The sequence below is a fragment of the Lepisosteus platostomus genome, chromosome 6 (genome assembly GCF_059453375.1).
Source record: "Lepisosteus platostomus isolate fLepPlt1 chromosome 6, fLepPlt1.hap1, whole genome shotgun sequence".
NCBI lineage: Eukaryota > Metazoa > Chordata > Actinopteri > Semionotiformes > Lepisosteidae > Lepisosteus > Lepisosteus platostomus.
In genome coordinates this window covers 38,841,623-38,859,709 of record NC_142616.1, presented here as the reverse complement: position 1 = coordinate 38,859,709, position 18,087 = coordinate 38,841,623, and the positions used below count along the sequence as shown (strand labels likewise).

Sequence of the window (18,087 nt, the reverse complement as noted above, 5' to 3'; positions counted from 1 at the left end):
AAGGCAGGATCCACCCTGGACGGGATGTCAGTCCATAGCAGGGCAGACAGAGCCACAAACACACGCACTCATACCGGGGCCAGTTTTACAGAAGCCATTTAATCTTCCAGCAAGTCTTTGGACTGTGGGAGGAAACCAGAGCCCCCAGAGGAACCCATAGAACATGAAAACAACGTACACACTCCGCACAGATAGCGCCCCAGGGCACTGTGAGGCAGCAACGCTAATGAATCCATAATTTAACAGAGCTCAGTAAAATTAAGCATTCCACCCCTATCACTAATATTAATCCTAACCCAATCCTGAGTGCTAAACGTTCAGGTAGTAGTGGTTTGTGGGGGGACAATGGCACCATGAACCAGTCTAAAAAAACAAGGCTACGAATGTATCTTACATTCTCCAAACCAGTCCCAGCCTGATCAAGTCATATTATTGTAGCAAGATGCAATTATGATTTTATCTGGTGTAACTGCTTCCTACTGACATAATAGCCTTTTCCCCTGGGACCTATTTACAGTATGTATTTTAGTTAAAGTAAACACTGAGCTATTTTTTATCATGCACACAATGATTGTTTTCTAAATTGTACGACCTGGGTGGAAATTATGTAAGTAAACTTGGTAAACAGAACTTGGCATTGCAAAATTTGTGGTCTATGTCATGTTCAGATGCAGAAGTCAAAATTGTATCAAGACCTTTGCTCCCTGCTGTGTCTCCATGCGATACTTAAAATATTTTGTATGAATGTTGTAATGCAATTATTAATGTCAACGTACTTAATGTAATTTAAGGCAAAGTTCAGTAGTACTTGTGCCTGCCTGTAACTAAAATGCTGTGCAAATGCTTTAGATATTTTAAACATAATCAGGAGTTCCAACATAAATATGTTATGAGCATCAGTAATTTGCTGAAAACCACCACTAGTGTGTTCTACCATTATAACAGCTTTGTTAATACTGTTTAGTTTGAGGAAAACTTGGGTTTGTCATTTAGTTATCTCATATTGATCTTCGAAAGCATGATCACAACTCGGACTAGACAATTCATGAACGGCCAATGCGAAGCTCAGTCATGGATGAGCAATTAATCAAAATGATGCCAAAACATGTAATCAATATTCAAAATCTATCAAATGTATTTTTCTCAAAATATAAACACAGCAATAGGTTTCCTTTGATACATTTGGTATACAATTAACAACCCACTCACTTGGTAGGCAAAAACCTAACAGATAACTCATCACACCTTTGCTGTTTTACAGATGTCTAGATAGTCCCTTATCTGAGGAAAGTCACTTATTGTTTTAGTTAATCACTTCCACTGACAGCAAACCCGTGATTCACGAAAGACGACAGCCCACAATGTAGAAGTAACTTCTTATACTGTAGTTATGCAGTATGCCTGATTTTTGCAACTCTCACAGCTCCAAACAGAGCTTAAAGCCAAACGATCAAGCAAAATGTTGCATTTGTTATCTCCTTGTTGCTAAAATTTTAACCTAGCTTGTTTGATCAATAAAAGATAAAGGACCTAAAAGAAAACCAAAGGCCTTTCTTGGAATGATTTTGACACAACAACATAGCCTGGCTGAATTCCAGTAAAATACGCCTGGTGATTGAAGTTACAAACTCTTTCCAGATCAGATCACAGGCCCAGGGCAGGGAGAAAACCACACACAGGCGGTAGATAATTACAGACTTAACCACAATAAAAAAAACGGAGCAATAAATGTGAACCTTAGTTGGCATACTCCACACCTTCACTTCTTGCAGGGTTAGGTAACGCAGGTAACCGACGATGAAATGAGCAATTTATTTGTTCTACTCATTTATTTACCGCTTTGGATCTGCAAATTTCAAGGTTCTGAGCAGATGTAAAATGCCACCATTATCTCACTTTAAAAGCTGAAGCCATTGTGAGTGGTGTTTAGCTCATAACACCCCTGAGACAAGCTATAGATTTAGTCTCAGTGGGAGAGCATTTTATTAACTAATTCCATATGGTAACTAAAGCAGGAGGCTTTAGTTCTTTTATCTTGGCAGTTATTGTGATGAAGCTAAAAATAATCAAATCATAAACTGCAGTGTTAGATGTTTTTTTTGTCTTTTATATAATGCACTCTTTAACACATCAGATCTACACCAGCCCTGGGCTAAAGAGCTCAGGTTACTCCAAAACAAATTAATTTAAATTACAATGTAAAAAAAGATATGCTGTAGTATGTCTAACTTGCTGGTGATGGTAAATTCCCAATTTTAAACAGGAGGTGTACTACTTCATTAAATAGAATGTGTTCTTTCCCACACAAATGAAGATACAGTATATTTGTGCTGACCCTCATTAGTTTTCACTCCTATCTTTCCAAAAACTATAGCTCCTATTAAGCTACGGTTGATATACTACAGTATATACTATATTTCTGTATTTAAATATTCCACTTATTTGTCATTCAGATCTATCAGTTGTGATTTCTAGTAATAGTTTTTTGTACTATATCAAATCTATATTTGTTTGATTTAAAATGCTTAAATGTACATGTAGTTTAAACAAGTTGTAAGAGTGCAAATAGTGAAAATAAAATAGAATGACAGAGAGATTGTTGCCTTCTGCTATTGGTTCTAAAGATATTCCTATCTATAATCTATATCATTCACTATTTCCTTTACTATAATGCAGGGGTCTCAAACTCCTGGACGGCTAAGTATCTTTTGGGTTTGCTCTACCTGACCCCTCAGTTAACAGAGCTGGTCTTATTATTTGACAATTGCAGGACTTATGTTTAGTCTCTGAGATGCTTTGTAGTTAACTCTGCCTTCTTAATAAAGAGATTGTATTGATCTGTAAAATATCTTAGAAAAGTATTTTAGATATCTCTAATCGATAATGATAAGATAGGAGAAATAAATGATTTAAACAATAAATTACATATTTCGCATTTAATAAAAAACACCCAACAATTTTCTGTTACTCCAGAAAAGAAAACCGCAGGTTAAAAATGTGAAAGTTCTCCTTATCTTGGTTCTTTTCTTGCTCAAAGCATATGTTCCACTTAAAAGGACTTATTCCTCAATCACCAAGTACAATCAGGTTCCATCAGTGTAATGGAAGTCTTAATACGAGGTCCAGATGTTTGATTGTTTTTTTTAAGCTTCCTGTAAAAACTGTTGTGATATTTTGGTGTTTGAAGTTGCAGATGAATTCTACAGACCATAGTGTTCTCAAAAGCATTAATTACTTTACCGGTTAATGGGCACGCAATTTGAAGATGGAAAACACATATGTTCACCTTGAAATATGATTATAAGTGTGAGACTCCGATTGTACTAATTTGGTGGCTCTTCTGGTACCAGAAGTGAATGGGTAGAGAAGAACCACATGCTCCACTGTGAGGAGGTTTCACAAGCTCTTTTCCATTCCATTTGGTGGCAAGTGAAGTCATTGTGTGAGTGGTACAGAGCATTTGGGTCAGCAATTAATTAATTAGGAGGCTTGTTACATAAAGGCAAGCTTTCTCCTTTCAGTTCAAGGAGAACCTAAATGAAATCAGCCTTTTAAGAGCAGCTGAAAGGCGTAGAGAATGAATGAATCCTTCAAGTTCTATCTGAAGCAAAAACCAAAGGATGAATCAAACTCTTCAAATTCACAATGCACGTCAGCATCTACTTCTAAAAAATGTCAATTTTGAAACTTGGCAGTAACACAGCTGTTCTATTATAGTTGTTTGTGTTGTTTTGGTGTAGTTGTGGTTTACGTTTTCTAGTTTTCCTTATTCTCAGAGCCCTGGGGAGAAAGGGTGATAGCTTCTTTCCATGTCAGTGAGTGGTAGCAAGAACAGCATGTGGTGTAGAGTAATGTAATACTGTCAGTCTCCTCTTAACAATTAACAAGATATTACTTTGTGTTAATGTGGCAGTACTATTTAACAGTCCCTTTAAAGCAACTTTATTCAAACTCCACATGCCACCATTGCTAATTACTAGTAACAATTTGACATTCCACATGAAGCAGATCTACATGTCATCGCAATTAGCTGAGTTTTATTTCTTCTAAAACAGGGTAATCCAGCACTAAAGAGCCAGTATATTATAGCAATAATTCATTCCAACACATCTCTTAATGATGTAAATCCTTAAACAATTTACCAATTCTGAGTTCTCTGGGTGCTGCTACTTTATAAGGAAACAATCAGTGACAGTTGCCTTCCAGGATTGGAGGTGGACCACCATGCACTAAAGCCATAGAACATTTTCTTTGCAAATGTGCTGCATATTAACATTTGAGTGTTTGTATTACAGAATATGGTTTAAAAGCCTGACCATGGCTTGCAAACAGGTACTCATACAAAATGAAGGCATTTTTTTGTTGGCCAGAGATTAATCTTCAGAATGAATTAATGTGTTTTTTTCTTTAAAAATACAACAAAAAAAATATCATAACAGTTGTATTCTGTGTATATCTATTTTTGTTCATTATAAACTCTGGGATTAAAATAGAGGATGCTTATTGGTATTCAAAGTTGCTTTTTAGTTGTCTTGTTGTGGAACAATGATTTCTATATTACATGCTACCATGAATCTGCAAGAGGATTATGTTTTCATTCAAACCTAAAGGAGTTATTTCTTTGAGCTCTAGCCCTAACCTGAGTAAAACACAGAGTCATTATAATGAACAATTAACTAGTACTTTATCAAATTCAGGAGTATGTTTACTTGAAGATGGATTATTACTCTAAGATTTCAGGTCCAACCCATACTCATTAGTGCCATAGTTTGGTATTTTCTATTACATGAAATTGGGGAAAAAAAATAAATGGAAGTTAAACATTTCTGTTACAAAAAGCAAAATTAAGTGCATTACTTTATGTATAGGATTCACAGAGTTACTTGTGTGTATCACTTTGTAAAACTTACCTAAGTGAAATGCACAATATGAGTATTTTTTGTTAACTGCGAGATGGTACAAAATTAAAAGAAAAGATAAAGCAAATAAGGAAAGTATTTTCACATTGGTGGAGTAAAAATTTAGATAATGTCTGAAGTGCATATCAATTTTTATTTTCATTGATACACAACACGGATGTGAGTCATTGACATACTGTATAATTCCTTACATATTAAGAATAATGATTGCGATCTTATTTTAAATTAACAACATTATGTACTGTGTTTCATCACTGCAAAGCTCTATGAAACATTTGCCTATATCAGGCAAGCTGGACCTGAAGATGTTTCAAATTTTCTGTAACCTGGTGTGGACATATGTAGTATAAAGTAGAATTCTAGGAGAGAGTCCAAATTGTAGTTTCCTTTTGGATTCTTTAAAATCATATACCATGTGTTCAACAGGGCGACATTAGAAAGAATGCCTAGGATGAACTATTCAATTAATTAACATTTAGATTTATAAAAAAAACTTTTCTCTAAATAATGTGTTCTCTCCATACCATGAACTTTCCTGACTTTAGGTAATGGCAACTGAAAATGAATAGAAATGTAAGCATAAATTGAAAAGGCCTGACATCCATATTCCCATTTTTACAACCTATAGTTTGTTTTGCATAGAACGTAATCTTTTAGTATTTACACATGAAGGTGGCAGATAGGTTTCCCATTGTGAAGGGTTAAAAAATAGTTTGGTAGTTTGAAATTTGGCTTGTTCTTTGTGGCATTTGCTTTTCCTACCATGTTCGTTTTTAGCTTGGTTTTCAATAAATTTTCATAACCGAGTCCTTAAAATTACAGATGGTTTCAGTTTCTTGATGCATCTCTCAATTGTTTAGTTTCTTTAAATCTTGTGAGAACTGCTATTCTTTAACTACTGCCAATAAGCCATTTTGCGAAAATAAAATATTTAGAGAAAACAGCAAACAGGATCATATGAGTTGTTCTACATTATAGCAAAGTAAGAATGATGGGAATAACTTTGGAAGTTTCTGATTTTGGGAGCATACACATAAAATTTAAGACGGTGTGATAGTTCTAATCGAGTCTTTGAAGGCTTCAGTGTTTCTTTTTTGTTCCTTTCAGTGTGCTTAATGAATGGTAATGTATTTAATTGCTTACTCAAAATTACCTCCTTTCCTAAATCCCTTAGCAAGAAATATACTGGAGGAATCCAAACAAAACAGCTCTAACTGGATTTTGGACATTTTTGCCCATCACCCAATGTGGTAATGGTAAATAAACAGTCATAGTTGGTTTTCTTTATTATTAGAAAATGTCTGAATAACATTGGATGCGAAATGTTTCACTTTTGAACGTTAGACAGGAACATCGGGGAAAAAGTGAATAATGGGCCTTTTTGCAGATTAGCCAGTCATGATTTTTAAGTGGTACATTTATAGTTTTCTATCAAAAACACATTAGTTTTTCTTCATTTAAGTCTTAAGTATTACATATTTACTCAGAATAATGATGTTCAATTAAATATCATGGACTGTTTAAAACCCATAAAAGTAAAACTAAGTAACTTTTAAAGGTTTTTTCATGTACTTAACCTGAGTTGGTTTTGTGAATTGCAAGGTGTACTTTACCAATTCCTTTTGTCATTATTATTAAACTGTGGATAGATGGAATAGAGAGAGTCAGATCATTTGATAATACAACTTTGGTTTTATTAAAAATCTGTTTTGCAATCAATTTTGAACACTATATAATGCACACATTAATTATGAAGAGCAGTTAAAGGAAGGTGGCAAATTAGGATTCAGAAGATAAGCAAATTGTCAGTCTGGTCATAAAACATTTTTTTCCCCCAAATTTCATGAAGCACTGAGGTTTTCATGGTTCTCTTGTTTCCGATTAAATTCCATAATATGGAACTTATTTAACACACACTTGAAAAAAAGACACTTTTGAAAGAATGAAATGGTAACAAAACAGAACTGGGAGGTAACTGTGACATTGCTTTGAACTGCTGACCCCAAAATAGGTAATACTGCAAATGAATGGTTAAACCCTGTGAAAGATTTCTGAAAATAAGAGTAAAGACATAGAGCTACTAAGCCGATGAAATGATATCAGACGATATTAAATGGATATTGGTTTGAATATTTTAACAGATTTTATTCTCAACCTAAAAGACTGTGTAAAGAAAAATATGAATAAATTAACTAATCTCTTTATTTCACAATCTCTGTGTTGCAAAATAACAACAGCTACAAAACATGAAGTTGGCATCGCCCACACTTACAGGAGCTCTGCACGGTTTTCTTCATTATTCTGCTGTCCCTGAGAGGCGGAAGGGAGACATGCTCAGAGAGGCTATTATCTTTCTTTGTCTTGTTGAGAACGACAGGAAAAAATTCCACGGAAATTCGAACTGATTTTTGTACAGTGTATTGTTCAGTAAATTAGGATCACAAAGTAAAACATGCATAGCAATATCTCTTTTAAGGATATATTGTGTGGAATAAAATGCAAAGAAGGCATGCTTTACACTGTACGAAGACAAATATCGACGCGATTGATTAGAAATCTACCAAAACGCATTCCTCTGTTTATCAAAGTACCTTAAAAATAAAAGAATGCAGGGAAAGGACTTTGCTCTGATATCTCTGTGGGTGGCATGAAAGAAATCTGGAAATGCAGTCTATATTATTGCAATGAAATCAGTTTGATATCGACGACATCCACAAGTACTGTACGCTATGTTCTATGAATTGCGACGCACAGCTATGAAAATTAAAATGTCAAAATTGATGGTAGATATGCTAATTATGTCGATCTAAACTCATTCCCATCCCATTTTTTTCGCTGAGCGTAAAGCAGGAGACTTACTAATTCCAGTGCGCCCTTGCGCACTATATATTTCTGTAAAATCGAAGTCTAAAAGGATTTTGTTTTTCTTCGTTTCAACGCTTTAAAGTTCACCTGAGTGACAGGGGACTGGGAGCGGACAGACGCTGTTCAATTGGTCCCAAAGCCCAGTGATGTCATTGGTTTAGTTAATGTTCTTGGCAGTTCTGTCTGAGAGTGAAACCAGGAGCAAGTTAAAGCACTGAGCAGAGGCACTGCGCACTGCTGAATAAGAGGAAAGTGTCAGAAACTGCATTCATGAACTCAACTCTGGTGCGCCTTTATTCAACGAGTGTTTTTCATCATGGGAGATGGATCACCGTATTCATACCCCAATAACAAATCGGACCCCGGGACAGCCGATTCCAGCTACACAGACCCCGGTATCACGAATCCGTGGGTGATTGGAATGGGAATGCTCATGGCTTTGATAGTCATGCTCATCGTGATTGGAAATGTACTGGTGATAGTTGCAATAGCCAGGAACCAGAGGCTGCAAACGCTGACTAACTTGTTCATAGTTTCTCTGGCCTGCGCTGATTTGATAATGGGCTTGCTAGTGGTTCCCTTTGGTGCCGTTTTAGTGGTTCAAGACACTTGGCTGTACGGGTCTTTCTTTTGTGAATTTTGGATTTCGGTGGACGTTTTGTGCGTCACTGCCAGCATCGAAACACTTTGTGTGATAGCGATCGACCGGTACATTGCTATAACATCTCCATTCCGTTACCAAAGCTTGCTTACTAAAGCCAGAGCCAAAGGGATCGTCTGTGTCGTCTGGGCTATATCGGCAATGGTTTCTTTTCTCCCCATTCTGATGCAGTGGTGGAGAGATCGCAATGAGGCTGCTGAGAAATGCTATGCCGACCCGAAGTGTTGCGATTTTGTTACCAACCAGGCTTATGCCATTGCTTCGTCTATAATCTCTTTCTACATTCCTTTGGTGGTGATGATATTTGTCTACGCGAGAGTGTTCAGAGAAGCTAAAAAGCAACTTAAGAAGATTGACAAATGTGAAGGTCGGTTCCACAATAATGCCATTCCCAACGGAAAGCCTAATAGGAAGAGACAGTCAAAGATCCTCGCAATGAAAGAGCAGAAAGCCCTTAAGACTCTTGGCATCATCATGGGTACTTTCACTCTCTGCTGGCTACCTTTTTTTCTAGTCAATGTAGTGAGAGTGTTTTACACTGAACTAGTCGACAAGAACCTCTTTGTCTTTCTGAACTGGTTGGGATATGTCAATTCTGCTTTCAACCCTATAATTTATTGTAGAAGCCCAGACTTCAGGAAGGCGTTCAAAAGGCTGCTCTGCTGTCCAAGACAGGCTGACAGGAGACTACATGTTAGCGCTGGTGACCTGTCGCGGTATTCTACGGGCTTTATAAATTCCCTGGATCCCAGTTTAATAGCAAACTGGTCCGATTGTAACGGACAGGAAAGTAGCGACTGCAGTTTGGATAAGAATGGAAAAGTCTCTCATTCAGAATCACAGTTGTAACATCTGGGAAACTTTTAAACAATAGACATTAGAAAGCCACAGATGGAAAAATCTTCCTAAAACGCTTTAGTCAGATTTTATTGTGGAAAATCTAAATATCAAGATCCGTGAGTAATCTCTTATCATCGCAAAACGATATTGCTATTTGTCGTTTACTTTATTTTTTAATATTTGGGTTTTATATTGAGCAGATGAGCGCGGAGTATCCATCATGTTCAGCAAATTGTTGTTGTTTTTTTAAAAAACGGAACAATTTATAGTTTATCATCATTGTGCGTTGGCACAGCATGAAACCCACCATAAAGGAAGCAAAACTCGCCCATACTTGGCACTTTAGAGGGGTTGCGAATTTCCAGAGACTTACCAGAAAACCGTTAACCCTTTGTGCACTTGGAAGCGCTTATTCTATCAGTTAAACTGTCTTTGCCGAAAGGAGGCTGCTGCCGAAACCTCGAAGAAAGCAATAGACACTGGAAAGCGATGCCACACTTCCAATGAAATTGAAACGATAGAGTATCGATAATTCTACCTCAGACTGTACAGGCTGTACAGAAGGAACATGTTTATATTAAACACGTTTACACAGACTTTATGAAACGTATCAAATTGTATTGCAAATGTAGGACCTGGATATTGCTACACTAGATTGCATAATAGTGTTTCATTGTCCGTTAGAAAACAGTGTTCGCAATTGAGATGCGTGAATTCGGGAACATATTTTGACTTGAATTTTATGAGAAAGAACATGATACAAGTATTTTAATAAAAATAAGTAGGCACCTTTGGGACGTTCACTAAGCATCCTCAGTGCTGTTACCTGCACTTTTTAAGCGACAAAAGCTACCGTTTCAGCAAGAAAGACAAAAAGTGAATGTAAAGTTCTTGCTTAGCTGCTTGACGGATTAAAATTATTTTTTAAACTACCGTGTCTGTGCAAGACAACAGTTTTAGGTGTATTATGTTATAAATTTGTGTTGTTTGAATCCAGACGTGTGTAGAATACTTCAAGGGACATGTACGATAAACCTTTGGTCACTCGTCTTTCCTTGTGAAGAAGACTGTTGATACGGCGTTATTTATTGCAGTATTATACAAATGTGTATGAAGTTGCATATGATTAACAGCAGATGTACTGTAACTAAAAACGTTTTTTTATTTAGTAATCCACGTGCAGCTGGTAATTTATCAATGTATTCCATGCGTCACAAACAATATTGTATGATGGTCGTGTATTTGGTCGACGTGCAATAAATTGTCACAAAATGACAGCACTGTGAGTATTTTCTCACAATGATTTTATTTGGTTGCAGTACTGTATATCACTTTCTTCATTCATTGAACTAACTGTTCACGGTCATAAAAGAAATCGGCAATGTGTCAGATGTCTTTTTTTCTAATTATCATAGTAGAAATTCAGGAGGTAGTGTCAAACGCGGCACTTTCAGAGCTTTGTGCTCGCAGACAATATATTATATATGTTTATTGACAAAGTTAATTCTATGCGCATTCTGAAAGTTATATAAAAAGATGGTGTTGATGTTTTTTGTACAGATGATTATTTCGGTGCGCTTTGATGTCCAATGGCAATACCGTTTTTTTTTTTTACAGAAGTAGTAGCCCTGGTATGGTTTTGAAGGCATCGGGCAGACAGACGTAGTCTCAAGTTTCCTTTTAGATGCTTATGAAGTATTGTAAATGATGCGCTGCCTTCCACTTGATCCTAGCTGCTGCTGGTCTTGTGGACGGTTTCTGTGCCCGTTGCTATATTAAATGTCCAGTATTGTTTTTATAGGTATAGTAAAGGCAGGAGACTACAAAATGAACACAAATCGTTTTCAATACATTATATACATTTGGGCGTTTTACGCCTGTCACGCACAACAACAATGTAGTGTGAAGTCCATAGTCTCTTAAAATGACCATATGTGTGGTATGAGTGGTTTTACGGTGGACGTGTTTTCGTATTATGTAGCTAAGGAAAGCACATACTGTGGTAAACGAATGCATTATATAAATAATTATTTACTTTGAGACTATGGTTAAAAGAGTAATCTGTCTGAGGCAAATGTCGTGGAAATAGTTGGAAAGCCTTGTTTTGTAAATCCTAAATCCACGGCTGTGTTATTTAGGCAGATAGACTACATCTCTTAAGGTGTTGTATTATTTATCCAATATTAATTTACCAGGAAGACAGCTAGCAACGTGATCCAAAATAAAAATGGAATATTGCATTGCATGTTTGTCAATACAATTGTTTTCTTGTTATTTATCGGTAAATAAACTGGTAGTGTAGTATACAAGGTTGATTACGGTAAAATAGCTGTTTAAAAAGAGTGCGGATTATAAAAGACCAAACTGAATTCGCTCTTAAAAATTATTAAAATTGAATAATAGATCGACTTGTCAAAAGTGGTTATACTGTAGCTAATACGATTTTTTAAAAGGTTTTGAAGTCAACGTTCTTCACTTCTTAGTTATATATCTGAGTAAAATGAAAATCATAGCATTAGATTTTAAGTGGGAAAAACATACATACAGTAGATCTATTCAATTCACTAAATTCTTATTTTATTGGGTACCTTGATGTCAAAACATTTGTAGCCTAAATCTAACGACACTCTTGTTTTAAAGTAGTTTAGACAATGGTTTTAGAAGTAAGAAATGTTTATTCCTCTCTGGAAAATATTCACTTACTACACTCCCTTAAATAGTGGTTTTATCATGCAATGCCTTGTGGAGTTAATAGCAAGATAAAACCTTCATAGTTTCATTTTGATATGCTTATTGAGGGTCAAGAGTATTTCAAGCTTTGACTTAGGAAATGACTGTACATTTGTGGAAAGAATCTCTTCACTACCCTGAAGAATTTCTTATTTAACATTTGCGATGAAGGGCACTTTTGTTAAGGACAGTTTTAGAAATTGTGAAATAGTGATGAAGTATGGGTTTTGCTTGAAATGTTTTGATATGAACTTATTGTGAAGAACCATTTCACATCCCAACCAGTTTTATATTTGGTATAGTATTTTCAGACTGAAAAAATATTGTAATTACTGTTTAAAGTTGTTTTTTCATATTGAATTGAATATTTTGATATGAAGAACATTTGTGGTAAGGAATCTGAAAATATATCACGGAAAAAGTTTTTAATTGAATGCTCTGAATTTCTTTAATTCTGAGCTGACAGTTTGGCATGTGTCATTTAGTACAGAATCCGGAACATACTTGAAATGATTATGATGATGACACATACTTTATATGTGATATAATGTATTAAAAGCAATATTTTGTAATATTAGTACACTCTTTCAACAAGTATGATAATATGGGTATTATACTAATATTGTAGTTTGGGACTATGTTCATTCTAATGCTGCTTTTGAATGAATTTGGTTGTTTTGAAGAAGAAGCAGGGGAATCAAATTCACAACTGAGGAGACCAGTTCATCTTCCCTGTGTTTACAACAGCTACGTAGTTTTGTGTCCACTTCTGTTTCCCCTGTCCACGATAACCCATGCAAACACTTTCTTAAACACGATTGCTTGCCTTTCAAGGACATCGGGTCAAATACTGTATAATCAGTCCCAAAATAAAGACCCATTGGGATGGTCTTAAAAAGGAAACATCATGTGAAGATTGCAAAAATCAGGAGATTGTTGGCTGCGTTCATTTTTTTTTAAGGAACCCCAAGGAAAGTTCTTGAGCAACATGGCTGGATAGCTTGTTCCAGATACTCACAACTCCTTGTGTAAATAATGACTTCTGTTTCCAGTCTTTTTCAAGTCTTCACTACTTCTGCCTTGAGTTACTTTCTTCTGTATTGATCCTGATCTACTACTTCTGGTTGACTTTGTCAACACCTTTCAGGATTCTGAATACTTGCATGAAATCAACCGATAATCTTCTTTGTCAAAAACTGAAGAAGTATTTGTTTATGGTATCATGTTAGGAACAGGAATTGATCACATTTCTCTTCTTTGAAATTATTCCAAAATAGTAATATTAATTATTTAGCATGGCATACAACATTGTATGCAGTATTCAAGTCCTACCAGTCCTACCACAGTATTACGTACTGTAATCTTAATAAGCCTTAATTCAGACTCTGCACTGTCTATACATACGGTGTAGTCCTGGTGAATTAAAGTTGGTCAGGAGTGCAAAGTTGCACAGTGTCTGAAAGCGTCATCGCTCTTTCCTCATAGCCCTTCACAATCATATGTCTTTCATTTCCTGTAATATAAGTCAACATTCTGGTTTGTGTACTGTCATAGGTGGCAATTTATTGTTTGTGCTCTGTACTGTATGTTCTTTTTTTCTTGGTAAATTTGCATTAACTAAAGAGCTTACCCTGAACTACAATACTGCATTCTTTTGTATAGTTATATAATGGGTTTTAATGTTCTGTTTTTCTTTAAATGCTGCTGCATCTTGTTTTGATTTGTATAGTTTTGACTTCAGTTTTCATACTGTTCTTGTTTGGGATATTTTGTCATACAAATCAACATAAATGGAAAACAAATCTGGCTAGAAATACCATCTGTATTTAGAACTGGGCAAGGGCATGGGTGTTAAGGTATCAAAATAGAGTACAGATGTGTGCCTGATTGCTCTGGGCATTGGCTGTCCTGAAATATATATTCAGTATCATACAGTGAATACCATTAACACTTCAATGAGATAACTTTCTCTGCTGTCGTTGACTGGTGGCCTTTTACTAGATAACAAGACCACCAAGGTGATGATAAGACATTACAGTGAACTACAGATGACACTAACATGTGCCGTTATGATATTCCCATGTATGTATGGCAGTGAACACTTTATTGATGACAACGGTAATGGTGGTTTTGTCTGTCATTACAAAGACAGCCTTTGATTCATCTTCATTAACCCGTTAAGAGTTTTCATATAACAATACACAGTTCCTACAGGCAGGAAGTCATATGTTGTTTAAGTTTATTATTTCCTGGATGCTGCTTAGAGTGTGATTTCTAAAATGTGGGAAACTTGTTTTAAAAGTTTGTTTTGTCTAGAAACATTTATTGTATTAAAAAAACCTAAATTAAATTAGTCTTTAAGTTTCTATTGGAATAGTGTCCATGATATCGTGTCGTATAGTGATTCCTTGCTTGAATCAAATTATCATCAAAGGTCTCTCTTCATTCTAAACAATTTAAATATAAATATACTGGCCTTCATATGTGTTAAATATCATTAGTTTGCATCCATTGGCCCATGTCTTACAATAGATTTGTTGGTACATTTGATTGCAGGTCAAACCTTTATTAATTGTAACAAACTTTCCATTTTCTGTGAGATGTATTTCAAAGAGATTTGCATACAGTATATGCACTCTGTATGCTTAAATGATTAAAACTTTATAATAAAGCCTTTCAGAGGTCTTGTTATCTTAACAGCATTTACTACTACTAAAGAAGTCCCAGACATTGCTGGGAAAGAAAATAAATCCATATTTTTTCACCATTGCAGATATTGCTGGTGCATAGCATTGTACTCAGTCCCATATCAATACAATCTGTATTCGGCTAATAAATTCAATGAAATCAGTGATATATAAACAACCATCTGTGTTCTTAATTACTTAATTATGGTAAATGCTCTCATTTTGTTTTTCCAAGGTGAACATCATTTCTGATTTAAAAGATGGTAAGAAAGCCAATTTGGGATTTGAAAGCCTAAGTTAGAATCCACTACTATCAGACTTTTCTTGTACTCAATTATTGGTCTGGCAGGGTAATTGTGGGAAAGTTGTGTTTTCTACCTTGAATTCCCCTTTCTTGTCCTCTATTATGTTTTTGACTGCACGGCAAATATAATCAACTGCCAGGTCAGTAAGCTCAGCGAGTGCACCTTGATCACTTCAGCTGCAACTAATTACAGTACAAGCTGAATCTGAGTTGTTGGTTTTTCTTTGGAAACCACCATTTTGTGTTACAATTTAATGATTACATCTGCAAGAAAGTGATTTTAAATTATTTCACAGCCGCAGAGCATGGGAATAAGGTAAGCATATGACATAAGTATGTTACAAAAATGCTCATTTCTCTTATTAAATTTAGAAACCAAGTCCTGGTCTAAGTCTGCATTTCTGCTTTAGGAGGTACTCATAATTCTATATTATATGGTTACTTTGAAAGACACCAGATGACGCTGTTAAAACTATTTCCAAACACATTAAGGGCTTTGTTTTCCGTTAGTTTGATTATTTTACAAAAATAGAATCATGGTGATGAGTGTGACTGAGCAGCAGAGTACAGTATGTGCACTGTTAAGAGCCTGTCAGTAAAGGAAAATAATTGGGCATACGAAAACAAATTTGAGTTGTTTTCAGTTTGCTGTAAGTATATCCACTTGTATTTCTCAGCTTGAACAGAATTACATCTGAAAGTAAGCTGATGATCAAGAAAGACCTGAATACCTCTTTCCAGTGAATTATGCTGAAGTATTTTGTTATGAGTGATGCATACCATCTCTCGGTCAGCATCAGTACAGTATCTTTAGAAATCGGTCCCCCAACTGAAAAAATGAGTTATTTTGTACTGTACATTTTCAGTAAATCATGTGCAGCTCAGCTTATTGGAAGCCACTGTTTCACAGAGCAGAACTCTGAATTCACTCGGCAAATACTGACTTCCTTTTCAGATCTGATGCATGTCATTGCCGAGGTCAAAGGGTGTAAAGATGACACAGGATTTCCTGTTTTTTCATGTTAACAGATTACCAGCACTCGTTGCCGGGATCTTCAGGCTGACCCAAACTATTTAGTACAAGTAGTCCCTTGCACAAATCTGATCGTATTGGATCAGAGAGAGAGAACAAATAAAATAATAGTAATTATTTATTATTGAAGAAAAGTTATAAAAAATATTAATCTTCCTATGGCTGACATACCATGGCAGCCGATGACTGGAATCAAAACTAATAATGTCAAACTGTTGGTGTGAATGCTGTTGCAAGATGTGTAGATGAAAATAAAGCAACACTTGTTGATTTTGATCAGATCATGAAGAGGAGCACTAGACTCTGGTGGGGGAAAGAATCAAAAGCAGGTCACAACATCATAGTCTGTTCTGTAAAACACCAAGTAATATTATTTAAATGAACTAAACTAGGGGTTCCATTCACTAATAAATAAACAAGATACCATGCACAGCAGTGGACGGTGAAGCTATGGAGTGACATTAGTTCGCTTTGCAGTGTTTGCAGTGGAATTGTGCAGATAGTTTCATAGTGATAAATGTAATCCAGCAACCAGACACATGCTGATATCTGACAGCTTAAAATAGACAGATGACCGTCACTTATGCAATGATCGTCATGTGTTTTAACTTACTTTGCTTCTTGTTAAGCAATTGGGAATGAATTCTTTCTTAGGTGTCCTGTATAAGAAAAAGAATAAAAAGCCAATGATAAAAGCTCTCCAGGCCTTTAAGTTGGGTTATACACCGGTCACTTGTGATTCAGCTGCACTGACAGTCTTCATAGTTTATTTAGCACAAGATTCTAATACTGTTTGAGCCCCTTTCCTCTGAAATCAGTTCTTTCAATACTCTTTCAATAGCTGTAAAACCTACTGTACATCATACTGTAGCTCAGAGTTCAGCGGGTAAGGTCAATCTAAATTTCCAGGAAGGACAACTTGACTACTGAGTTTTTTATTCACTGTTTTTAGGCATCAACCTCATTTGAGAGCACTGAAAACATCCCAAAAAGTATTTTAAGAGTAGGCAGAAAAAAATATCCAATAATAAATTTGTTTTCATAGATGTATTGGTTACACTTAACTTAAGGTGTTTTGTAGGTCTTTGTGTCCTGGAAGGGAGCTGGCTTTCAGATGTCAACTAATTGACACCACTTAGGAAGTGTCAATGAAGTGGATCTTAAGACATTGCACCCCTTTAGAACTAGAAGGTACATTATGGGAGTACTATATCCTCACAAACTAACAAGAGTAGTTAAGAAAGCCATAGGGAAGCACTCAATTACCTAATGAGCTGACATCAGATAGAGCAGTCTTCTATTTGGTCACAATAATAAACCTAAAGGAGGGTGCTTGGGAAAAGGAGAACTGGTTGCAAAGGTCAAATGAAGCAACTAGTTCACAGAAAGAAAAAAGGTTACTAAAGCCTATTATGGATATTGAATAAAGGGATATACTGCCAGGAATGCTGCAAGTCTGTGCCAGTATCAAGGTCTCACAAGCTGGAAAACAGTTTCAGCCTTTCCTCTGTAAAAAAACAACAACAACTAACCGCTTACAGATTACAAAGGTTTAGAAGCTTATAGTAGGTGATATACTGTAACCTATCAATGGAAGCAAGATGACAAGTAAGGTGTTATTCTACTTCATGATCTACTATTTGAAACTGATACAATTGAATTCTTAAAAAATAATTCAAATCCAGTTCTGGAACATGCAAAAGGTACAAATGACCAAGGATGTGAAAACCGGTACTCAGATGTAATTATATTTGCTTTGGGACACCAGTATGAATGAGACCTGAAAGTAAGTGATGGGATGAAAGAGAGGAAGTAGGAGGAAAGGTATTTTGTGTGTTTAACAAGTCTTGGTCTTGCAATAATTAATGTGGTTTCTGAACATTTGAAAAACCTTTCCACATAGCAGCCGAGACTTATTATTCTAAATGTCCATAGGTATGCTTTGCATTTGTATACAGTACAGTATATATAATATACAAGTAATAGGTTTATTCCATGCTGAAAAAAAGAAGAAAGAGAACACAACGTTTCGGCCGTGGAGCCTTCTT

At 35.7% G+C, this 18,087-nt stretch overlaps 1 protein-coding gene across 1 annotated transcript; it reads left to right on the top strand.

Moving 5' to 3' along the window:
* The first annotated feature begins 7,952 nt into the window (after positions 1 to 7,952).
* Positions 7,953 to 9,362, top strand: adrb1 (adrenoceptor beta 1). Its single transcript, XM_088635744.1, has one exon. The coding sequence runs from the start codon at positions 8,101 to 8,103 to the stop codon at positions 9,292 to 9,294; it is 1,194 nt and encodes a 397-aa protein (XP_088491870.1). The 5' UTR covers positions 7,953 to 8,100; the 3' UTR covers positions 9,295 to 9,362.
* The last annotated feature ends 8,725 nt before the right edge of the window (positions 9,363 to 18,087 follow it).